This window comes from Heptranchias perlo, chromosome 21 (genome assembly GCF_035084215.1).
Source record: "Heptranchias perlo isolate sHepPer1 chromosome 21, sHepPer1.hap1, whole genome shotgun sequence".
NCBI classification, from domain to species: Eukaryota; Metazoa; Chordata; class Chondrichthyes; order Hexanchiformes; family Hexanchidae; genus Heptranchias; species Heptranchias perlo.
Window position 1 is genome coordinate 17,952,560 of NC_090345.1, and position 23,165 is coordinate 17,975,724.

Genomic DNA, 23,165 nt, shown 5'->3' on the forward strand with positions numbered 1-23,165 from the left:
GTTGAAAACCACACATTAACTACTATTCTCCATCTCCCATCCTTCAACTTGCTTCCGATCCGTGCTGCCACGTTCTCTTTAATACCTAGTACCTTAATTTTGTCTAAGGGCCTCCTATGTGGCACCTTATCAAACATCTTTTGAAAATTCATGTATACAACATCCACTCCTTTTATACCATTTCAGTCCCACTACCACTCTTCAAGGCAAAGTACGCATTTAGTATCTGCTCCATTCCTTCATCCTCCATAGGATTCCTTTTTCATCTCTAATTGGACTTTCTCATAGCCCTTTTAACTATTATTTTAATTGTGTTTATAAAATCATTTACTTCAGGGACTGCTTTATCTGCCTTTGTTGAATGCCTCACACTTCTAGTGCAAATGAAAGTTCTCCGAACTCCAGTCTTAAAACTACATTAGAAGAGCATTACATTTGCCCAAATGTACAGTACCTTAACTTTTTCAAATTTCAGAATGCAGTTAATACTCCAACCTTTGCAGGTTAATAAACAGTTTTTTTTAGAAAACAAATGTATCTCCAAATTCATCCCTTTATAGTCACTTGACCTGTATACCATGGCCTCCAATGAAGAGAATGGTTGTGGGCTTATTTTTTTTTACAATTCGGCTCTGTAGTTAGCCTGTAAGGGATGTTCAAGTGTGGCCAAAGGTGGAACTCCTGTTGACATTCCTTCTTTCCCATAGCCAATGTACCGGAACTTTGTGTGTGAAATTAAATATTTATTAAGACTGCTACTACAAAATTAGACTTTCCAGTACAATGGTCTTTCTCACAGCAACTTCTGGAGCTGCAAGTGTTCTTTTGTGTATCTGTTTATAATTAAACATTTACACTGTGCAATGCGCAATGCAATTACTGTAACAGACTGACTGTGCATGCATATCTCTTTGATGTGCTTTCGGCACAAAATGAACCTACTGACATGATAGCGGGCTTTTCCAACCATGTCAAAGTGAAATAAGTCAACAGAGATTTTTTCTGTGGATTTTTAGCAGCTTTTATTAAGAATCAAGACCCATAAAAACCAAAGTTAAAAAAAAAAGTTGAAGATTAGGTAAATCAACAAATAATGACTAGGGGATGCCAAGCAGCAAGGAATTAGGAACAGAAGTAGGCTATTTAGCCCCTCGAGCTTGTTCCGCCATTCAATGAGATCATGGCTGATCTGTATCCTAACTCCATCCACCCACCTTGGCTCCATATCCCTTAATACCGTTGGCTAGCAAAAATCTCTCTCAAGATTTAAAATTATTAATTGAGCTAGCATCTACTGCTTTTTGTGGGAGAGTGTTCCACACAACTATCACCATTTGCATGAAGAAATGTTTCCTAACTTCTCTCCTGAATGGCCTGGCTCTGATTTTAAGGTTGTGGCTCCTTGTCCTAGACTTCCCCACCAGCAGAAAAAGTTTCTCTCTATTTACCCTATCAATTCCTTTCAAAATCCTAAAAACCTCAATCAAATCACACCTTAACCATCTATGTTCGAGGGAATACAAGCCTGGTTTATGTAATCCCTCCTCATAATTTAACCCTTGGAGACCTGGTAACATTCTGGTGAATCCTTCCACGGCCAATATATCCTTCTAAGCTACCCTGCCCAGAATTATACACAGTACTCCAGATGTGGTCTAACTAGGGTTTTGTATAGCTGTAGCAAAACTTCCTCCCCTTTATATTCTAGCCCCCTAGATATAAAGGTTAACATTCCATTAGCCTTTTTGAATATTTTTTGTACCTGACCACATTTTAGTGATCTGTGTACATGGACCCCTAAATCTATTTGGACCTCCACTGTTCCTAGCTTTTCACCATTTAAAAAATCTGATCTATCCCTTTTTGGTCCAAAATGGATGATCCCAAAATTATCTGTGTTGAAATCCATCTGCCACAGTTTTGCCCACTCACTTAATCCATCAACGTCTCTTTGTAATTTTATGCTCCCGTCTACACTACTTACTATGCCACCAATCTTTGTGTCATCGGCAAACTTGAATATATGACTCTCAATTCCACAGTTTTGAAGGGATGAGTTACAGTATGATGAACCTTGACTTCAACAACGAAAATGCAGAGAGGAAGATCATGTAGGATGGCATATTTGGAGGTTGAGAAGAGCAGGAAGAAAACTTAAAAGCACAATACCATAACAGATTGCAATAAGGTGAACACAAGCAGATGAGCATCACGTCCGAAAATCAAAAGGAAGTAGTATAAGCAGACTTTGAATCCCGCACTATCCCCCTATTGCATCGGACTTATTGTACTGAAAGAAAATGTGTATAATCTATATTAGTGGAAAGATACCAGGCGAATCTTTTTCCCTCCACCAATATACCTGCATCTGAGAAATAGATTATGATTTACTACTACATATCTAGGGTTTATATACGATGCCTAAATTGGCTTGCTTCGGCCTCCTACATACCCCAGTTCAAAATATATTACGATATTGCACCAGAGCAGCATTATGGCTTTGTATCCATTTTGTGCACTCTTTACTGGTCTCCAGATTGAGAGGCATAGCTTGAGGGGGTTGAAGAAATCATTCAAAAGCCATAAAAAAAATTACATCACAACATATGTTTGGAGAGAAAAAGCATGCTTTCATGAAGTAAAAAGGGGCTCATTTTCAATTCCTTTTTTAAAAAAAAGCAGCAAAAAGTAATTCTTTTCCAGTGCTTGTACAATTTTTAATAATTTTTGGTGAAAATTTATACCTAGCAATGGAAATCTTCACAGAGCAGGCATTCATGTTGGCATTGAGCACTAGGGTAACCAAAATTAAAGTTGTTTTAAAGAAACGAAAGCATCAGTTTCCATGGACATCGTGGACACAGCAGATTCCCCAGGCACAGTAAATTTGTACTGTTCAGTCCCTCTTACTCAGTAAATTCTTAATTTCATCTGCACCATTGGAGAAGCAACCCGAGGCCGGCAGGGAAAACAAGAAAAACTTGCATTTATATAATATCTTTCACATCCTCGGGGCATCCAAAAGTGCTTCATAGCCAATTAACTGCTTTTGAAGTTGTAGGCATTGTTATTATGTAGGGAAACATGGCAGTCAATTTGCGCACATGGTCCAATAAACAGCAACTCACAAGTCTTGTTCAACTACTGGTGCTTGATTTGAAGACGGCATGACCAGGGGGCACAGGAACGTCCCCAGCCTTGTTTAAACATTGAGACACGCTATGCAGGGACCCAAGGCAATGGGCTCAAATAACTTAACAGGATTTTAAAAATTATATTTACATTTTCCATTGATTAAAAAATAGCATTGTTCAGTCATATACCTTTCAATGACAGACGCAACATTCACTTGATTTCTTTGCCTGCGTCACAATGTCTATGTTCAGCATGTGTTTTAGTGTTACAGGCCCTCAGATATGACTTATACAACAATAAACCAGCAAGTTGAATCTACCACATTTCTGCAAAACAATTATTCAGGGACACCAGAAACGATCTGCTACCAATTTTCCCAGAGAGATCATATTTTCCAAAAGAAATTCACAGTAAGAAAAGTTCATACTTAGAACTGGAAACGATGTGGGTATAAGGTATGGGATCATCTTGGTGATAAGATGAATTGCTGGGCCAACAGAAAAAGAACTTTACTCCCCATTTGACTACATCAAACCTGGGAATACCTGTTGCTAACAATAAGTGCTCAGGCTGAACAATGACAATCAACTCCTTGTTGACACAAAAATTCCCAAATATACGTCTGAAACAATACACATCTAAATATAGAATATCGAGATTTATTGACTAGGAAGGTAGTAACACAACATCATATGGTTTAAGTGCAAGGCTCAATGACCTGAATAATATTCAATACCTAATTTTGATGGGCACTGTCCGCAGTAAAACCTCAGGCTAAATTAAGCACTATATCTGTTTGAACACTACAACCGGTGAGCACAAGCAGATTCGACTGTACTAAAAATGGGAGTTACTTCTCCAATGATGTACTTTTCCCCATTTCAGCTCCTTGTGACTCATATTTTGTACTGTATTTGATAGAATCTGGACCTCCAGCCGTTCTGCAATAAGAATGAATTCTTTCAAGACAATAGAGGATTTAAAAAATAAAACTCCTTTATTTGATGTTCAGCAGACTGACAAAAAATGCTGGCATCAAACAAATTCAAAGCTTTGCTTGCAATGTAATCACACAATTTTAACTGAAAAAATGGTTGCTTAATGCCTCCAAGCTAACATAACCATTAGATTTTTCCTTCATTTCTTTTCATTCCTTTGCAATTTATAGCTGAATTAGTGGGGAAAGGAAAAAGACAAGAACAGAAGAAAACAGAAGTCTTACTGCATAAATCTACATTCAAAACGTGGACCTAAAATGAAAAAAAACCAGCACTATATTCCAACACTAAAATGGTACAATTTGTGGCAATGAAAAGAAAATTCTAAGGATCACAATATTGAATTTTGTTCCTCATCGGAGGGTAATGTTCCTATTTTTTTGGTCAAATTGTACCATAAATAGAGATAAGTTTAAATGTCTCTATCCTTCTCCAATATGCTGCATCACCACCTAATATCATTTTGGAAAATGAAGTGCTGCACATAAACCTGCCTTCAAACTTCAAAAAAACGGTGCTGGCGATGGGATCTGAGGCAGATTTTGCTTTCAAAAGACATCTTTAAAATGCACACTTTCCAGCCTTCCTCATTATCTTTGCCCCTCCCAAGTCCAAGGTCACTGTGGCCCATTGTAGTGGCTCCATCCAACACTGCTTCACTACTTCCAGCTCAGCACACAGCTGGCATCAAATCCAGTTTATACAGCTAATTGCATTTACCTACTGAGGCATCAGAGGAGCCCATTTATATCCTGTCCCCAGCATTTTCCTTGTACAGACTCCCTCAATAGGAGTCTTTTGTCATGGTTCAGTGGTCAATACTGAGGCAACTATCAGATGGATTTACTAATAGGCAATGCCAATAGCAAACACTAATAATGGCTTGATATATTTGTTCTCTAACTCCCTCTACAGTCAAGGGTTCAATTTGAAATTAAGTATGGAAAGACATTTGACTATATCAGCACAAAACCAAGATACAGTTCCTAGCAGCTGAATAAATGTTAGCTTTTGTTTCTCAAGCTTTGACCTTACAGCAAACCTTTGCAGCTTCCTTTTTAAAACATCTAAAAATCAAAAAATGTATTAACCATTTAAGTATGGAATTTACTGCAATGCATAAGAAAAGCTATACTATATATGAAGATTAGTTCCTTAGCGATGTATAAATTTTCCAACAATGTGCCATCTTGATGCATGCTGTAATCTGAATGACTGTTACTGTGCACATATTTACATACAAGATCCACTTTCCAGCAACGATGGCAATTTCTTTATCACCATCCCCAAAGCTTTCAATGACAGAACAAGCCCTATACCTTCAAACTGGAGATTCAAGTTTTTCTTCCCCTCGGGAGCAACCCCATCAGTCTCCACACTCCCTCCAGTATGGGAAATTTAATTTATGTGTTGCAGAGAGCGGAGCAGGAGACAGCTGTGATGGAATGGGAGGCCAGTGCTGCAGACAGTAAAATGATATATATCTATTAATCCAGTGGATGAGTACTCTGTACAAGGAGGACTGCCCCGGGTAGTCTCTCCTCTTTTTCAGTCATGCTTGCTATAGAACAAAAGGAGACATGTAAGAAGGAAGATTAGAAAATGTTTTTAGTGCCGCATTTGTTGACTGCCTCAGAGCACAGAGAGCAGGAGCCAAACACAGCGAGTCCCAATCACAACACGAGCACAGGCACCTGGTGCAAGGCCAAAAAGACATTTTGTGACCTTCCTTCTTACAGGTTTCCTTTTGTTTCAAAGCAAGCGTAACTGAAAAGGAGGAAAGGTGAACAGAGGAATACTTGCTGTAGAAAGCGCCCTACTACCTGCAACTACATACAAGACAACCACCCCTACTTTAACAGTGACACGCATTGCCCATCTTATACACACACACAGTTAATTCTATGCTTTTATATTGTTTATGTAAACAAAGCATATATCAACCAGTATATGCAGGAAGTGTATAATACTGCTAGTGTGAACTGCTAAGGTGGGGGTGGTGGGGGAGTGGTGATGAGCAACACGGTGCTACCCAGAATGCTCACATGCAAATCACAATTTATCAACCTCCTGTTACTGGCAGAGAATTGTGTGGCCAAGAGCCTGGTGTTCCAAAACCTGTCAGGGAAAGGCACACTTTTGTACTATGGAGTTTAAAAAAAATTAAATATATATAAAAGGTGAACTTCTTAGTGGCTACAGTTATATTGTAGCTGATGTAAAGCAAAATTACTGCAAGTTGATTTTTGTGTGGTAGTATCACTCACATCGATACAGGCCAGATTGGCGTTAGCACCGAAGAAATTATGCCCGATGTTCAGGGAAGAAAAATGTCAGTGCAGCCTTACCATCAAAAATGCAGTGCTTTGTGACTGACAACTTTGGGATTACTAATGCTGTAGGCAGTTCTGTAGATTTACAAAAGATTGCATGGAACACAGATAGCTGGGTAGTGCAGTGGGCTAGATTATACTTTCACCTCTGGAGCCTGGATTTGAATTAAATCAAGACTAAAGAGATTAAAATATCCACTTTCAGATAGCTGTAATGGCCACAAGGGGAATGGGCTTTGGAAGTCTCAGCCCAGTTTCGAGCCAGTAACGGTCGACAGCAGAAAAATGCTTAAAACTCAGCACTAAAGTGGCAGTCTCATTCTGATGCCACAGGAATGCCTATTACAAGAACACAAATTACTCTTGCAAGACACTAGAAAGGAAAGGCTATTGATAGCCCGACAAAATCCTGTGCTCTGTAAAGAATTTAGCTCTCGCAATGCGATACTGAAAAAAAATCCTAATTTTACGATATTAAGGCTAATAAAAAACATCCATTACTAAAGTTAACACTTTAAACAGAATTTTAAAATAAGGTTTTAAAAACTTTCACTCTCACCTCTTTTCCACTATTTTCTCCCTCTCTAGTTCCTCCTATTTTCATTATTTTAACATTTACATTATTTTTAACATTTGCACTCTCTCACTGAAAGAATAAACTTGTCCATCGTTCCAGCATCTCCAGAGATCTCCTCACTCCAAAATGGAGACCCACATCAATAAAATCTGCACCTTGACTGGCTGAAAAACCTGGCTGTAAACGTGATCGGACATCACAACTCATGCAACATTAAAGGATTATTCATGTTATTGAAATTATTTTTTTTTCAATGAGATGTTTAGCACTTTGCTGGCTTGAGACAATTCACTGATCGCCCAGGAGAGCAGGCACCATCATAAATTAGTTATTTTGTTGGCAGCACCCCAAGGATTAATATCATGGTGTATTGGCATTAATGTCTAACTAACAGCACATCCACTGTAATAGCCTTGGCAATTAACCAGCATGCAAGCCATTTTCTGCTTTGTACAAAACTCAGAGCAGACACTACTTTAATGTCAACATCAAGATAATAAGAAGAGATCTGGCTTGTTATGATGACTGTATCCAAGAGGTATTCAGAAAACTGGCCAACAGCCCAGGGAATTATTAAAAAATTATGCTGCTCAATATGTTGTGGCTCTGTAGCATTGCTCAGAATCCGGCATTGCAACAGTGCAGAATGCAAGCATACCTACGTATTTGACATACTGCTACCAGGGCCTGCCGTTTACTGACTCTAGCATGCCCACCTACCATTGTGCCTCCTGGTTTCCAGCCCCAGCCTTTCCCCTTCTTTGCCGCTGGGTTTTGTGTTGCCCACAGGCCTACCCAGCCTTTTTTTTTTTGCAGGTCATCGGCACATTAATTTTGAAATCGCTCATTGCACTTACAATGCATTTACCTACAATATAAACACAACAGCACTTTCGAAACCGAAGTGTAAGTTAACCAGCAACGGTCAGGGAACAGTCTTGTGGTCAGTAGGTGTTCGTTTAAAGTCAACATATGGGCCGGTTAACCTGTTGGGGGAATCATGCATAACGGAGGAGGGAAAGACAGAAAGGGGGAACCGTGGAAGTGTTGGAAAGGCAGAGACTGAAAGGGGAGCACGCGAGGACATCACAGGCTAAGGCATGGCTTGATGGGGTTGAGGGAGGAGGAAAGTATAGAACTTGATTTGAGTTGAGGGAGCCTCCAACAAGCAGGAACTAAGTGTCACAAAACATATTTGAAAGTTCTTTATCGGAATGCACGTAGCATTCGTAACAAAATGGACGAGTTAACGGCACAAATAACTACGTATGGGTATGATCTTGTGGCCATTACAGAAACATGGCTGCAGGGTGACAACGACTGGGAATTAAATATGCCAGGGTATTTAACAATCAGGAAGGACAGGCAGGAAGGAAGGGGAGGTGGGGTGACTATGTTAATAAAGGAAGGAATCACTGTAATACAGAGAAATGATATTGGGACAAAGGATCAGGATAATGAAACAGTTTGGGTAGAGATAAGGAATAATAAGGGGAAAAAAACACTAGTGGGCGTAGTATAGAGGTCTCCTAATAGTTGCAACTCTGCTGGAAGAAGTATTAATCAGGAAATAGTCCGGATATGTAATAAGGGAACAGCTATAATTATGGGGGATTTTAACTATCATATTAACTGGACAAATCAAATTGGGCAGGGCAGCCTTGAGGAAGAGTTTATTGAGTGTATTAGGGATGGATTTCTTGAGCAGTATGTAACTGATCCTACAAGGGGGCAAGCAACCTTGGACCTGGTCCTGTGTAATGAGCCAGGATTAATTAATAATGTCCCAGTTAAGGATCCCCTTGGAATGAGTGACCATAACATGGTTACATTCCATATCCAATTAGAGGGTGAGAAGGTTGGTTCTCAAACAAGCGTACTGAGCTTGAATAAAGGAGACTATGATGGTATGAGCGCGGAATTGATCAAAGTGGACTGGGAAAATAGATTAAAGGGTAAGACGGTACATGAGCAGTGGTGTTCATTTAAGGAGTTATTTTACAACTTTCAAAAAATATATATTCCACTGAGGAAAAAAGGGTGTAAAAGAAATGACAGCCATCCGTGGCTAAGTAAAGAAATTAAGGATAGTAACCAACTAAAAACAAGGACATATAAGGTAGCCAAACTTAATGGGAGGATAGAAGATTGGGAAGTCTTCAAAAGACAGCAAAAAGTAACTAAAGGATTGATTAAGAAAGGGAAGATAGATTATGAAAATAAATTAGCAAAAAATATAAAAAGATAGCAAGAGATTCTATAGTTATATAAAAAGAAAAAGGGTGGCTAAGGCAAACGTAGGTCCCTTAGAGGATGAGACCGGGAAATTAATGGTGGGAAACATGGAGATGGCAAAAATGCTGAACAAATATTTTGTTTCAGTCTTTACGGTAGAGGACACTAAGATCCCAACACTGGACAAACAGGGGGCTCTGGGGGGGGGGAGGAGCTAAATACGATTAAAATCACTAAGGAATTGGTACTCAGTAAATTAATGGGACTCAAGGCGGATAAATCCCCTGGAACTGATGGCTTACATCCTAGGGTCTTGAGGGAAGTGGCAGTAGGGATTGTGGATGCTTTGGTAATAATTTTCCAAAATTCTCTGGACTCAGCAAAGGTCCCGGCAGATTGGAAAACTGCTAATGTAACACCCTTATTTAAAAAGGATAGTAGGCAGAAGGCTGGAAATTATAGACCAGTTAGCCTAACATCTGTGGTGGGTAAAACTTTGGAGTCTATTATTAAGGAGACAGTAGCGGAACATTTGGATAAACATAATTTAATAGGACAAAGTCAGCATGGCTTTACGAAGGGGAAGTCACGTCTGACAAATTTGCTTGAGTTCTTTGAGGACATAACGCACAGGGTGGATAAAGGGGAACCAGTGGACGTAGTGTATTTAGACTTCCAGAAGGCATTCGACAAGGTGCCACATAAAAGATTATTGCTCAAGATAAAGAATCACTGGATTGGGGGTAATATTCTGGCATGGGTGGAGGATTGGTTATCTAACAGGGAGCAGAGAGTTGGGATAAATGGTTCATTCTCGGACTGGCAACCAGTAGCCAGTGGTGTTCCGCAGGGGTCGGTGCTGGGTCCCCAACTCTTTACAATCTATATTAACGATTTGGAGGAGGGGACCGAGTGTAACATATCAAAGTTTGCAGATGATACAAAGATGGGAGGGAAAGTAGAGAGTGAGGAGGACATAAAAAACCTCCAAGGGGATATAGACAGGCTGGGTGAGTGGGCGGAGATTTGGCAGATGCAATACAATATTGGAAAATGTGAGGTTATGCACTTTGGCAGGAAAAATCAGAGAGCAAGTTATTATCTTAATGGCGAGAAACTGGAAAGTACTGCAGTACAAAGGGATCTGGGGGTCCTGGTGCAAGAAAATCAAAAAGTTAGTATGCAGGTGATCAAGAAGGCTAACGGAATGTTGGCTTTTATTGCTAGGGGGATAGAATATAAAAACAGGGAGGTATTGCTGCAGTTATATAAGGTATTGGTGAGACCACACCTGGAATACTGCATACAGTTTTGGTCTCCATACTTAAGAAAAGACATACTTGCTCTCGAGGCAGTACAAAGAAGGTTCACTCGGTTAATCCCGGGGATGAGGGGGCGGACACATGAGGAGAGGTTGAGTAGATTGGGACTCTACTCATTGGAGTTCAGAAGAATGAGAGGCAATCTTATTGAAACATATAAGATTGTGAAGGGGCTTGATCGGGTGGATGCGGTGAGGATGTTCCCAAGGATGGGTGAAACTAGAACTAGGGGGCATAATCTTAGAATAAGGGGCTGCTCTTTCAAAACTGAGATGAGGAGAAACTTCTTCACTCAGAGGGTAGTAGGTCTGTGGAATTTGATGCCCCAGGAAGCTACATCATTGAATAAATTTAAAACAGAAATAGACAGTTTCCTAGAAGTAAAGGGAATTAGGGGTTACGGGGAGCGGGCAGGAAATTGGACATGATTTTAGATTTGAGGTTAGGACCAGATCAGCCATGATCTGATTGAATGGTGGAGCAGGCTCAAAGGGCCGATTGGCCAACTCCTGCTCTTATTTCTTATGTTCTTATGAGCCTGGGATATAGGATGTCAGTCAATGAGGGATTGGAGGGAGGAGCAAATACGGCAAAGAATGAGTAGAAGAAAGGATGCGAGCAATGGGACGTTATCAACTGCAAACAGTAAGCCAAATAATGGCAACACACTTGAGGGGGAGGATGGACGAGCAGAAGGAACAGAATTACAGAATGGGTTGAAAGGCGCAGAACATAATGAACTGGACGTGACATGGAGGGAAATCAACAAGGTACAAAGGGGTAGGCAGCATACAGAGCACAAGCAGGTATTCAGAAGGGATAATGGTGACAATGGCAATGAGGCAGTTGTGCAAAGGGATTAAGAACAAAACAGCCTGCAACCCTCTTCGTGTCCCTGCCCCATCTGCTCCCTCCCGCTGCCAAAATCACAACCGTAAATCTGTCTATAACCATGGCTATATGCAGGATTTGGTTCAAAATTCGCCCTGCAAACCCCATTCCAAGAGCAATCCCACCACCCCTCGTTGCATCCCACCCCCAACCCAGTAGCACACACTTTCTGTTCATTACATTTTTGCCATTATATTTTATTGATTGATTTGCTACTGTTCTACTTTGAATCAGAGCTCAGGAAGTAGGTAACGTACGAAAGAAAAGCAATGAGAGCAGCTGGAAAACTGTTGAGAAACTACCAAGGACTTATGAAAACAATCAATCCTGAATGACCAGTAAGGAGAATCTGTCAATGAAAAATGTAAAAAGGTGAACCAATTAAACATGTTTTGAAAAATTTTTCGGTCACTCTATTATCCCTTGGTAACTGAAATTTCCATCTTCTAAAGTAGCATTTTAAACAAAATAAATAAATGTTATATTACCACAATAACATGATCAATTTATCCACTCTGTGTCTTTTAATACCTTCGTTAAAGTTTTTATTTTAAAATAGCCAGGGCTCAGACTCGATGCTTTTAATCTTGAAATATGGCTGTGTTAGCTGAAGGCAGATTCTGCGTCTGAGCATGTGCAGGGTGCACAATTTCCCAGGATGCATCAGTAGAACGCATTAGCCAACTGCTGCTATGTTCAGTTTCCAGTTATAAGTACCTGGTTGTTTTTCAAAATTATTAAGAAAAGTTAGAGGTTACATATTTAAAAGCTTTATTTGGATATAGTTTAGTGAAGTGTTTTTCTTAATAAAAGAGGGTGCGTGTATAAATTAAAAACAATGGCACAGTACTCAGGCAGATAGATGAGAAGTCCAAAGACTACAAAATTGATTTTTCGAACAGGGCCAGCAATATACGAGGCTAATACAATTATGGAAAAAATAAATAAATAGCATAATATGGCTTGGACACACTCAAAGCCATCTTTGTTTTCTTACAAGATAGGCTTCTTTTTCCTCCCTCGTTTCTAAAGTTTTTCATCAGAGCTTCAATATTCTGTTTCTACCCAACTACTGCAATTATTTGCCATGCAAATTTGCCACACTAGAGATGCAATAATATTAACTTATTTCAATTTATTTCATTGAAAATAAAACTCTCCATCTTACTAGGTCTTCCTACTCTTGATTTTATGTATTTTGGATCTTTTTCATCTGCAATATCGCCTGGTACAACATTCTATTTTATGACTGATTGGAGTTGAATTTAAAGCTGTTGCAAAACTAAACATTGTGATGATGAAGTGGTTTCACAAATATGCAATATTACTGTAATTAGAAAGTGCAGTAAATGTGAAAAACTATAATTGCTGTCTGTATCCCAAGATTAAAACTGGGCTTGAAATGATGTGGAATAGAACCACTCACTCTTGGATCACTTCCTTTGGAACTAAATTCAAACCCAAAATCAATTGAGCTTTTGAAGTATTTCATGAGTTTACTCCTTGCCAAAGTTTTTGGTCTGTCACCCAGATATAGCACTCTGGCAGCTTGCACAGCTCTCCTCTAATATTTCTAAATTGAGGCCTATACAATGTATGAAAAAAAGCAGGTGTTGTTCGGGGAAGGAAATGCAGGCACATTCACTTATTTTTGAGCAATTCTATAATATAATATATAAACTATCAAGTAAAGTTTCATTGAATGATAAATATTGTGTCAAGACTATTTTAAGTAAAGCTATGTTAGTTATATTTATGTATTTACAGTTTATATTTTCATTAAAGCAGTACAATCAAATGCACTTGACATACAAACCAGCTTCTCAGAGGAACATTTTACAAAGAATGAAATGTTGAAGCCCTGGATTCAGTGAAATCAGACACAAATCTAATCCTTCATAAACAATTGCACTTACCTTGGAGCCTGACAACATTCCACTGAGCATTTTGGTCCCTTTTCCAATGCCAACCACTGAAGTCAAATAATAAAGGAAAGCAGTAATTATTTTAACATGTAGAGATAAAAAGAATGCTGTGAATCTGAAATGAAAACAGGAAAGACTGGAAGTGTGGTGCAGCATGCTGATCAGGAAACCGGTCTCAGGACTATAATGGATAAATAAATCTATGAAGCCATCAGCACAGGGCTCAGCTGCAGTTAACAGAAAGCTAGTGTACAAATCAAAATTGTTGCTGTGTAACTCATTAGTTGGACCTCATCTGGACTACTGTGTGCAGTTCTAGTCACAATCAGGAAAAATATTATTGCTCTTAACAAGGTAAAGAAGCAAGCAGCATAGATAATTCGGATATCAGAAATTTAAATTCTGAGGAAAAGTTAAGCTGTGTGAAATTTTGGGCACTAACCTTCGAGGAAACATTGCTGTGTTGGAATTCAGAGAAGTGTGACAAGGATGGTTCTGGAACTTGGAGCTCTAAGTCATGAAAAGGGTGTCATAGAATTAAATTTGTTTTTATTGAAGAAAAAAAAAATCAAGAGCGGACATTACCCAGATCTTTATATAAATGTCAGCAGATTATTTGAATTTAAAGAAATAGAAAGCACGAGTACAAATATGACAAGCCTCAAGCAAGACTGAAGACCAGATGATTTTTTTTCAATTGCAGTCGGACTCCGCCTACTGACATGGTCTAGTCCATTATCTATTCAGTGGACTCAAAATCAGTAGTGCCAGTGATATGATTGCCTGCCCACTTAAACCCGATGCTGTTAAAGGCTTCCCCAGTCATTTCTCCACCCAGAAGCACCTCGAGTTTCACCAACAGAATCTTTTGAAGTTCAGCTGCTTTTCACCTCCTCGTTATCTAATAGTGAAGAGAGTTATCAGCTGACAGAGTGGCCAGCTGGTCTTACAACGAGCATTCATTCTACTGCACTCACCAGCCTTGTTTAAAGTTAGAGCCTGAATTAAAGTGATGATAAGCAGAAGCAAGCATGTGTTGACTGCAAGAAGTTACTGTAAACCCTAATTTATAATGTGTGTCTTCTGGTATGGACGTGGCTATTTTCTAACATAGCAAAGAAATAAGACACTGGAGTGTGACAACAGCACCCAAGAAGTTAACTAATATAAATAGCTAATGCTTATCCATGACTGCAGAGTATGTTTTTCCTCCTCTTACCAAGCACTCCTGATGCTGCACTATCAAGGGTTCCTCCATGTCCCATCTTCAGAGCTTGTTTTTTTCTTTTCATTGGATGTTGCTTGATGCCAGCTTCTGTTTGAGCAGTACAATTAAAAAGGTCAGACTACATACCATGATATGGTATGTTTAAGATTTATTTAGACTCTTAATGTCATGGCACCGTTAAAATATAATTTTATAACAGTTTAACAATTTTGTGTTTTGTTCTGTCCATTTGTTGGCACAATCAAGGAATGCAGTGGTTGAAGGAGGCAGCCCACCATCATCTTCTCAGGGCAACAAATGCCATCTTTGCCAGTACCAGCCACATCCTGAGAATGAACATTTTATTTAAAAAAGTGGTCTTGGTGATATATAGGGTACGGGTTTTAAACTCAGTTGTGTGTTGGAGGTAACTGAAATTTCATATGGTTTGGTTCAGTGGAGTGAACAACAGGGAGGTGGGAACCTTATCAATTGCCAGTCTTCATGGTTTTAAATTGCATAGAGTCTGGGGACAGATGGATTCTCTCCCACCTTCTTATTTGTGCACAACTGATTTACCCATCCATCACCAGATCTGGCTAGACCACATCAAGTATTATTGGGCCTTCCTCTCCTCTGCCAAAACTACACACTACTCCAGGGTTATCCTGGAGACCAAAGATAACACCCGGCATCTCCTTAAACCCCTCTCCCATGCCCCATCCGCCCTCACCAACATGCACAGAGCTCATGGACTTCTTAAACACCAAGATTGAGACCACCCGTTCAGCTGCCTCTGCTGCTTCCCCTCCCCCCTTCCACTTGCCCACCAAGCCAAACCTCCCCCTGACCAAGAACTGAATCACCCTCTTTCTCTAGTTTCTTTCGTATCTCCCCTCATGCCCTCTCCGAACTTATCATGTCCCTTGATCCCATTCGCATTACACTGCCGATCACTCAGCTTCCCTTCCTGGCCCCATGCTAGCTGACTTGGTAAATGGATCCCTCTCTTCGGGTACCATCCCTCTTGCTTTCAAAACTGCCGTCACCACTCCTCCTCAAAAAAAAACACCCTCGACTCCCTCAGTCCTTGCAAACTATCGCCCCATCTCCAACGTCAGTGAACATGTTGACGCCTCCAAAATCTGTGCCCATCTTTCCCGCAACTCCATGATTGAATACCTCCAATCAGGTTTCCATCCCAGCCACAGCATTGAAATTACCTTAACCAAAGTTACAAATGACACCCTCTGTGATTGAGTGTGGTGCATTATGCCTCGTCATCTCTGCAGCCTATGACACAGTCGACCACACTATCTTTCTCTAACACGTTTGCACCGTTGTCCAGCTCAGTGGCACTGCCCTCACTTGGTTCCACTCTAACCTATTCGATCATAGCCAGAGTATCTGCAGGAACAGCTTCTCTTCCCGCTCCTGCACCGTTATCTCCGGAATCCCCCAAGAATCGGTACTTGGCCCCCTCCACTTCCTCATCTACATGTTGCTCCTTGGCAACATCATCCGAAGACATGGGGGTTAGGTTACACATGTATGCTGACAACACCCAGCTCTATCTCTACGCCACCTATCTAGACACCTTTTTTAAAACCCACCTCTTTAACCAAGGTATGGGTCAGCAAATATCTCCTTTTTTGTCTTTTAACATCGACTTTTATCTGATTACACCTCTGTAAAGTGCCTTAGGGTGTTTTTCTATTTTAAAGGTTCCACAGAAATGCAAGTTGTTGTTGTGCCCAATCAGTCTCTAACATTCCATTATTGAATGAGTATAAACTTCATTAAACACAGGCATTACTGACGATTAAAATTGGGCTTTGAAAAATCCCATTCTGCTACCAACCTTTCCAGTCATCTTCATTACTTGTTTGCCCAGAGATAAATCAGGTGCAATTACCAAGTCAAGAAATTGAATATTTGTAGCTGAAGCCTTTGTAACCATTATAAAGCAGAGGTGGGTGACCAGCATTATAGCCAAAGGTACTCTACAGTTTTTATTTGGTATGTGGTGTGCTCAGCACTGAACATAGCACACAATTGGCCTGATTATTTAATTCTGCTAATGTCTATCTTCAGTGCTTAGCCACTTATCATTTGTTTTTCCAGAATTTGCTACCACTCTATAGCTGTCCTTAGTAAATGCATCACTTTTGATTACATCTACCACCTAAGAAATAATGGGGCCAAACATAAATGTGAGTCGTTTAGGTACTGCATTGAGTGACAGCTTTTTATCATGACCTAGTATTTGTATCCTCTGAAGAAATCACACACGCACTTCAATACCTTACCAGATGTGCCAGAAAAGGTCAGATTCTCAAAAAGGAGGAATGTCACCTCTTAACATACAAATGTTAAGCACAAAGTATCAGCAGTAGCCCTTAACATGAAGAGTCATTCCATTTCCAGGCCATCAAGACCTGACCATTTTACTCTGAAGTCAACTGGCAACCACAGTGCAGGTTCTTGCAATTATGATATTGCAATAGCTTCCAATTCACTATGGTTTCCAATTGCTTTGACACAATGGCAGCAATGCATACCATAAAGCAGCCAATTGTGAGCATATCACAGCCAAGTTTGATCTTGTCCTGCTGACATTTACACAACGCACTTCCACAAAATAGTGTCAAGGGAGGCCTTTCAACCCTTTTTAGTTCGATCAATACAGGAAAAAGGTAGTGCCCCCATCACATCATCTAACTGGAAACTGAATGAATGTGAGGTTTTCACCTTCACTATCCTAACACTTCAAGTGTCAATGTGTGAAGTTCTTCTTGACCTTTGCCCGACATTGCCCTTTCACCAGTCTACTCTCCCTCGTTCTCGTGCTTTGACTTACTTGCAGTACTCGTTTTAATTTCCCTATGCCAAATAACATCTTTTATACTCCTTAAGGTCCCCTCTCAGTCACATCCTTTCAAGAAATAAGAGCCCCAATTTATCCCCCATTTCCCTTTATCAAATCATTTCACACAAGAAAACATCCCTATAATTATTCTTTGCACCATCTCCATGGCTTAAATGTTTACCTTGTCTTGGAAAGTTAAAACTAAACGTACTGAGCTTGAATAAAGGAGACTATGATGGTATGAGAGCGGAATTGATTAAAGTGGACTGGGAAAATAGATTAAAGGGTAAGACGGTACATGAGCAGTGGTGTTCATTTAGGGAGTTATTTTACAACTTTCAAAATAAATATATTCCACTGAGGAAAAAAGGGTGTAAAAGAAATGACAGCCATCCGTGGCTAAGTAAAGAAATCAAGGATAGTATCCGACTAAAAACAAGGACATATAAGGTAGCCAAACTTAGTGGGAGGATAGAAGATTGGGAATTCTTCAAAAGACAGCAAAAAGTAACTAAAGGATTGATTAAGAAAGGGAAGTTAGATTATGAAAAGAAATTAGCAAAAAATATAAAAACAGATAGCAAGAGTTTCTATAGTTATATAAAAAGAAAAAGGGTGGCTAAGGCAAACATAGGTCCCTTAGAGGATGAGACCGGGAAATTAATGGTGGGAAACATGGAGATGGCAAAAATGCTGAACAAATATTTTGTTTCAGTCTTTACAGTAGAGGACACTAAGAATATCCCAACACTGGACAAACAGGGGACTCTCGGGGGGGAGGAGCTAAATACGATTAAAATCACTCAGGAGATGGTACTCAGTAAAATAATGGGACTCAAGGCGGATAAATCCCCTGGACCTGATGGCTTCCATCCTAGGGTCTTGAGGGAAGTGGCAGTAGGGATTGTGGATGCTTTGGTGATAGTTTTCCAAAATTCCCTGGACTCAGGAGAGGTCCCGGCAGATTGGAAAACTGCTAATGTAACACCGTTATTTAAAAAGGGTAGTAGGCAGAAGGCTGGAAATTATAGGCCAGTTAGCTTAACATCTGTGGTGGGTAAAATTTTGGAGTCTATTATTAAGGAGACAGTAACGGAACATTTAGATAAGCATAATTTAATAGGACAAAGTCAGCATGGCTTTATGAAGGGGAAGTCATGTCTGACAAATTTGCTTGAGTTCTTCGAGGATATAACGTATAGGGTGGATAAAGGGGAACCAGTGGACATAGTGTATTTAGACTTCCAGAAGGCATTCGACAAGGTGCCACATAAAAGATTATTACTTAAGATAAAAAATCACGGGATTGGGGGTAATATTCTGGCATGGGTGGAGGATTGGTTATCGAACAGGAAGCAGAGAGTTGGGATAAATGGTTCATTTTCGGACTGGCAACCAGTAACCAGTGGTGTTCCACAGGGGTCGGTGCTGGGTCCCCAACTCTTTACAATCTATATTAACGATTTGGAGGAGGGGACCGAGTGCAACATATCAAAATTTGCAGATGATACAAAGATGGGAGGGAAAGTAGAGAGTGAGGAGGACATAAAAAACCTGCAAGGGGATATAGACAGGCTGGGTGAGTGGGCGGAGATTTGGCAGATGCAATATAATATTGGAAAATGTGAGGTTATGCACTTTGGCAGGAAAAATCAGAGAGCAAGTTATTTTCTTAATGGCGAGAGACTGGAAAGTACTGCAGTACAAAGGGATCTGGGGGTCCTAGTGCAAGAAAATCAAAAAGTTGGTATGCAGGTGCAGCAGGTGATCAAGAAAGCCAACGGAATGTTGGCTTTTATTGCTAGGGGGATAGAATATAAAAACAAGGAGGTATTGCTGCAGTTATATAAGGTATTGGTGAGACCGCACCTGGAATACTGCATACAGTTTTGGTCTCCATACTTAAGAAAAGACATACTTGCTCTCGAGGCAGTACAAAGAAGGTTTACTCGGTTAATCCCGGGGATGAGGGGGTGGACATATGAGGAGAGGTTGAGTAGATTGGGACTCTACTCATTGGAGTTCAGAAGAATGAGAGGCGATCTTATTGAAACATATAAGATTGTGAAGGGTCTTGATCGGGTGGATGCAGTAAGGATGTTCCCAAAGATGGGTGAAACTAGAACTAGGGGGCATAATCTTAGAATAAGGGGCTGCTCTTTCAAAACTGAGATGAGGAGAAACTTCTTCACTCAGAGGGTGGTCGGTCTGTGGAATTTGCTGCCCCAGGAAGCTGTGGAAGCTACATCATTAGATAAATTTAAAACAGAAATAGACAGTTTCCTAGAAGTAAAGGGAATTAGGGGTTATGGGGAGCGGGCAGGAAATTGGACATGAAGCTGAGTTCGGATCGGTCAATGCCCTGTGGGTGGCGGAGAGGGCCCAGGGGCTATGTGGCCGGGTCCTGCTCCGACTTCTTGTGTTCTTTAGATTTGTGGTTGGGATCAGATCAGCCATGATCTTATTGAATGGCGGAGCAGGCTCGAGGGGCCGATTGGCCTACTCCTGCTCCAATTTCTTATGTTCTTATGTTCTTATGTAATACTCAGTGCAATTTGAACAGGGCTTAGTACCTTTTTGTATTTATACCCCCCAGCTTATATTCTATTTATTTAGCAATAAAGAAAAACTTGCACTTATATAGCACCTTTAACGATATTCCAAAGCACTTCACAGCCAATGAAGTATTTCTGAACTGTTACGTAGAAAAACGTAAGGAGTCTTACAACACCAGGTTATAGTCCAACAGCTTTATTTAAAATCACAAGCTTTCGGAGGCTTCCTCCTTAGTCAGCCTCCGAAAGCTTGTGATTTTAAATAAAGCTGTTGGACGACTCCTTACATTTGTCCACCCCAGTCCATCACCGGCATCTCCACGTCATAGAAAAATATGGCAGCCAATTTGAAAATCGCAAGGTCCCACAAATAGCAATGAGATAAACAAGTGGATAATCTCTTTGTTTAGTCACGTTGGTTGAGGGATAAATGTTGGCCAGGATTACAGAACTCACATGCTCTTCTTCCAATTGTGCTCAGGGATCTTTTATGTCCACCCGAAACTTGAACACATAATCTATGCTGACACTTAATGCAGTACTCACTCAGTTCTGCACTGGTCAGGAGTGCTGTCTTTCAGATGAGACATTAAACAGAGGCCCCATCTGCTCTCTCAGGTGGATGTAAAAGATCACATGGCACTTTTTGAAGAAGAGCAGGGGAGTTCTCTCGGCTCTTTGGTCAATATTTATCCCTCAACCAACATCACAAACAGATTTACTGATCATTATCTTATTGCTGTTTGTGGGACCATGCAGTGTGCAAATTGGCAGCCAGTTTCTCTATATTACAACAGTGACCACACTTCAAAAGTACTTCATTAACTATAAAGTGCTTTGAGATGCCCTGAGGTTGTGAAAGACACTATATAAATGCAAGTCCTTTCTTTTCTGATTCAAGGAGAGTGCTTCCACTGAACCAAGCCTGATACGAACAGCCTCGAATTTAAAATTCTCATCCTTTGTATTCAAATCCCTCCATGGTCTCGCCACTCCCTATCTCTAACCTGCTCCAGCCCTAAAACCCTCAGATCTCTATGCTCCTTCAATTCTGGCCTCTTGCACATTACTGATTTCCATCACCAAACCATTGGTGGCCACACCTTCAGCTGTCCAGGCCCTAAGCTCTGGAATTTCCTCCCTAAACCTCTCCGCCTCTCTACCTCTCTCTTCTCCTTTAAGACGCTCCTTGAAACCTACTTCTTTGACCAAACTGTCTTAATATCTCTTTATGTGGCTCGATGTTAAATTTTGTTTGATAACGCTCTTGTTAAGTGCCTTGGGACGTTTTACTACATTAAAGACGCTATACATCATCCATATTCTACACCGGATACCCATTTTTCCTCCCAATATGCAATACCTTGCACTTGTCTGCAATGAGTTGCATCTGCCACTGTTCTATCCAGTTAGATTTTATCTAACAGGGGTCACTATAGTGATCAAGACCAGCAACGTTGACCAATTTAAACCAAATGTTCATCCCCTACTACGGCTCAATTTAAATCAGCTGACTCAGCACAGACCTTCCCAGTTTGACAATTGTAAACAATTTTACAACACCAAGTTATAGTCCAGCAATTTTATTTTAAATTCACAAGCTTTCGGAGGCTTCCTCCTTCCTCAGGTAAATGTTCAGGAGCTCCTCGAAGCCTACGCATTTATACATGCGTAGGCTTCGAGGAGCTCCTGAACATTTACCTGAGGAAGGAGGAAGCCTCCGAAAGCTTGTGAATTTAAAATAAAATTGCTGGACTATAACTTGGTGTTGTAAAATTGTTTACAATTGTCAACCCCAGTCCATCACCGGCATCTCCACATCATGACTTCCCAGTTTGCACAGCTCAGTGTCACAACATTATGCTTTGAATTTACTACTGTTCATAAGCATCTTACAAATTAAGTTGAATAATTAAGATAAAATAATGAAAAAAAAATCAAAAACTCGATGCACCATAGGTAAGCTGCAACATCCCCAACACCAGTTCCGTAACAGTTTTCCAAGCAGACAGATTTCGGAACTGAACCTCTTAAAAAAAAAACTCCCAAATAATGCAACGCCACCCCTTTAAAATAAAATAATAAATGGAGCTCCTCCCGTCAGTGGGCAGGAAATATTTAAATTACTGTTCACGCATCAGGAAGTGGCAAACGGTGCGAAGTACCCAGTTATGCCAACTCCTGAATATGAAATATGTTCAATAATATTGAAGCCAATTTATTCCACGCCTCCTTCGTAACATGGGTTTTGCCCCTTCATAGACTTCCGGGAAATGTGCTTTACAGACACTATTATTAAATACGTTTGTTAGATGATGAAAACGATTCAAAAACTCTTAAATGTTTCCAATATCCTGGTTATTTTAGGTTATTCTTGACGCACTGGCACTTCACCACGCAAACAAAAGCTTAAAAACGTATGTACCTTTCAAAAGTTTAGCTTTCAGCAGATTTAGCACGTCTGCTGAAGTGGGGCCTTTCTTTTTGTGGATAGCAAAGAGGCCGTTGAGACCCTGCAGTTTTTCAGCCAATGCAATGGATCCCGAGTTACCTGCCATGTTGCCTGAGCACAAAACACCTCCTCCGCCGAGACCGCGCGCTGTTTTTGCATCATCCAGGGCCCGTGGCCCGGCGCGTTCTGGGAGTTGTAGTCTCACCGCGCGCCGCCGCCGCGCTTCAGAATTCAGACCCGGACCGAACTCCGCGCGCCGCCGCGCTTCAGAATTCAGACCCGGACCGAACTCCGCGCGCCGCCGCGCTTCAGAATTCAGACCCGGACCGAACTCCGCGCCGCCGCCGCGCTTCAGAATTCAGACCCGGACCGAACTCCGCGCCGCCGCCGCGCTTCAGAATTCAGACCCGGACCGAACTCGGCGCGCCGCCGCGCTTCAGAATTCAGACCCGGACCGAACTCCGCGCCGCCGCCGCGCTTCAGAATTCAGACCCGGACCGAACTCCGCGCGCCGCCGCGCTTCAGAATTCAGACCCGGACCGAACTCCGCGCGCCGCCGCGCTTCAGAATTCAGACCCGGACCGAACTCCGCGCGCCGCCGCGCTTCAGAATTCAGACCCGGACCGAACCCCGCGCGCCGCCGCGCTTCAGAATTCAGACCCGGAC

General features: G+C 40.9%; 1 protein-coding gene across 2 annotated transcripts in view; it reads right to left on the reverse strand.

Annotated features, from left to right (window-relative positions):
* trub1 (TruB pseudouridine (psi) synthase family member 1) overlaps window positions 1–22,851 on the reverse strand; it is a 54,191-nt gene extending 31,340 nt beyond the window's left edge. The window contains exons 1-3 of one of the 2 annotated variants that reach the window (XM_068002157.1): window positions 22,473–22,851; window positions 14,636–14,731; window positions 13,408–13,463 (exon numbers count right to left, since the gene is read on the reverse strand). In XM_068002157.1, coding sequence (XP_067858258.1) covers window positions 13,408–13,463; window positions 14,636–14,731; window positions 22,473–22,605 — 285 coding nt within the window. In that variant the 5' untranslated portion in view covers window positions 22,606–22,851. The remainder of the gene's footprint in view (window positions 1–13,407; window positions 13,464–14,635; window positions 14,732–22,472) is intronic. The other variant, XM_068002156.1, reaches the window with a different exon arrangement.
* Window positions 22,852–23,165: the final 314 nt, after the last annotated feature.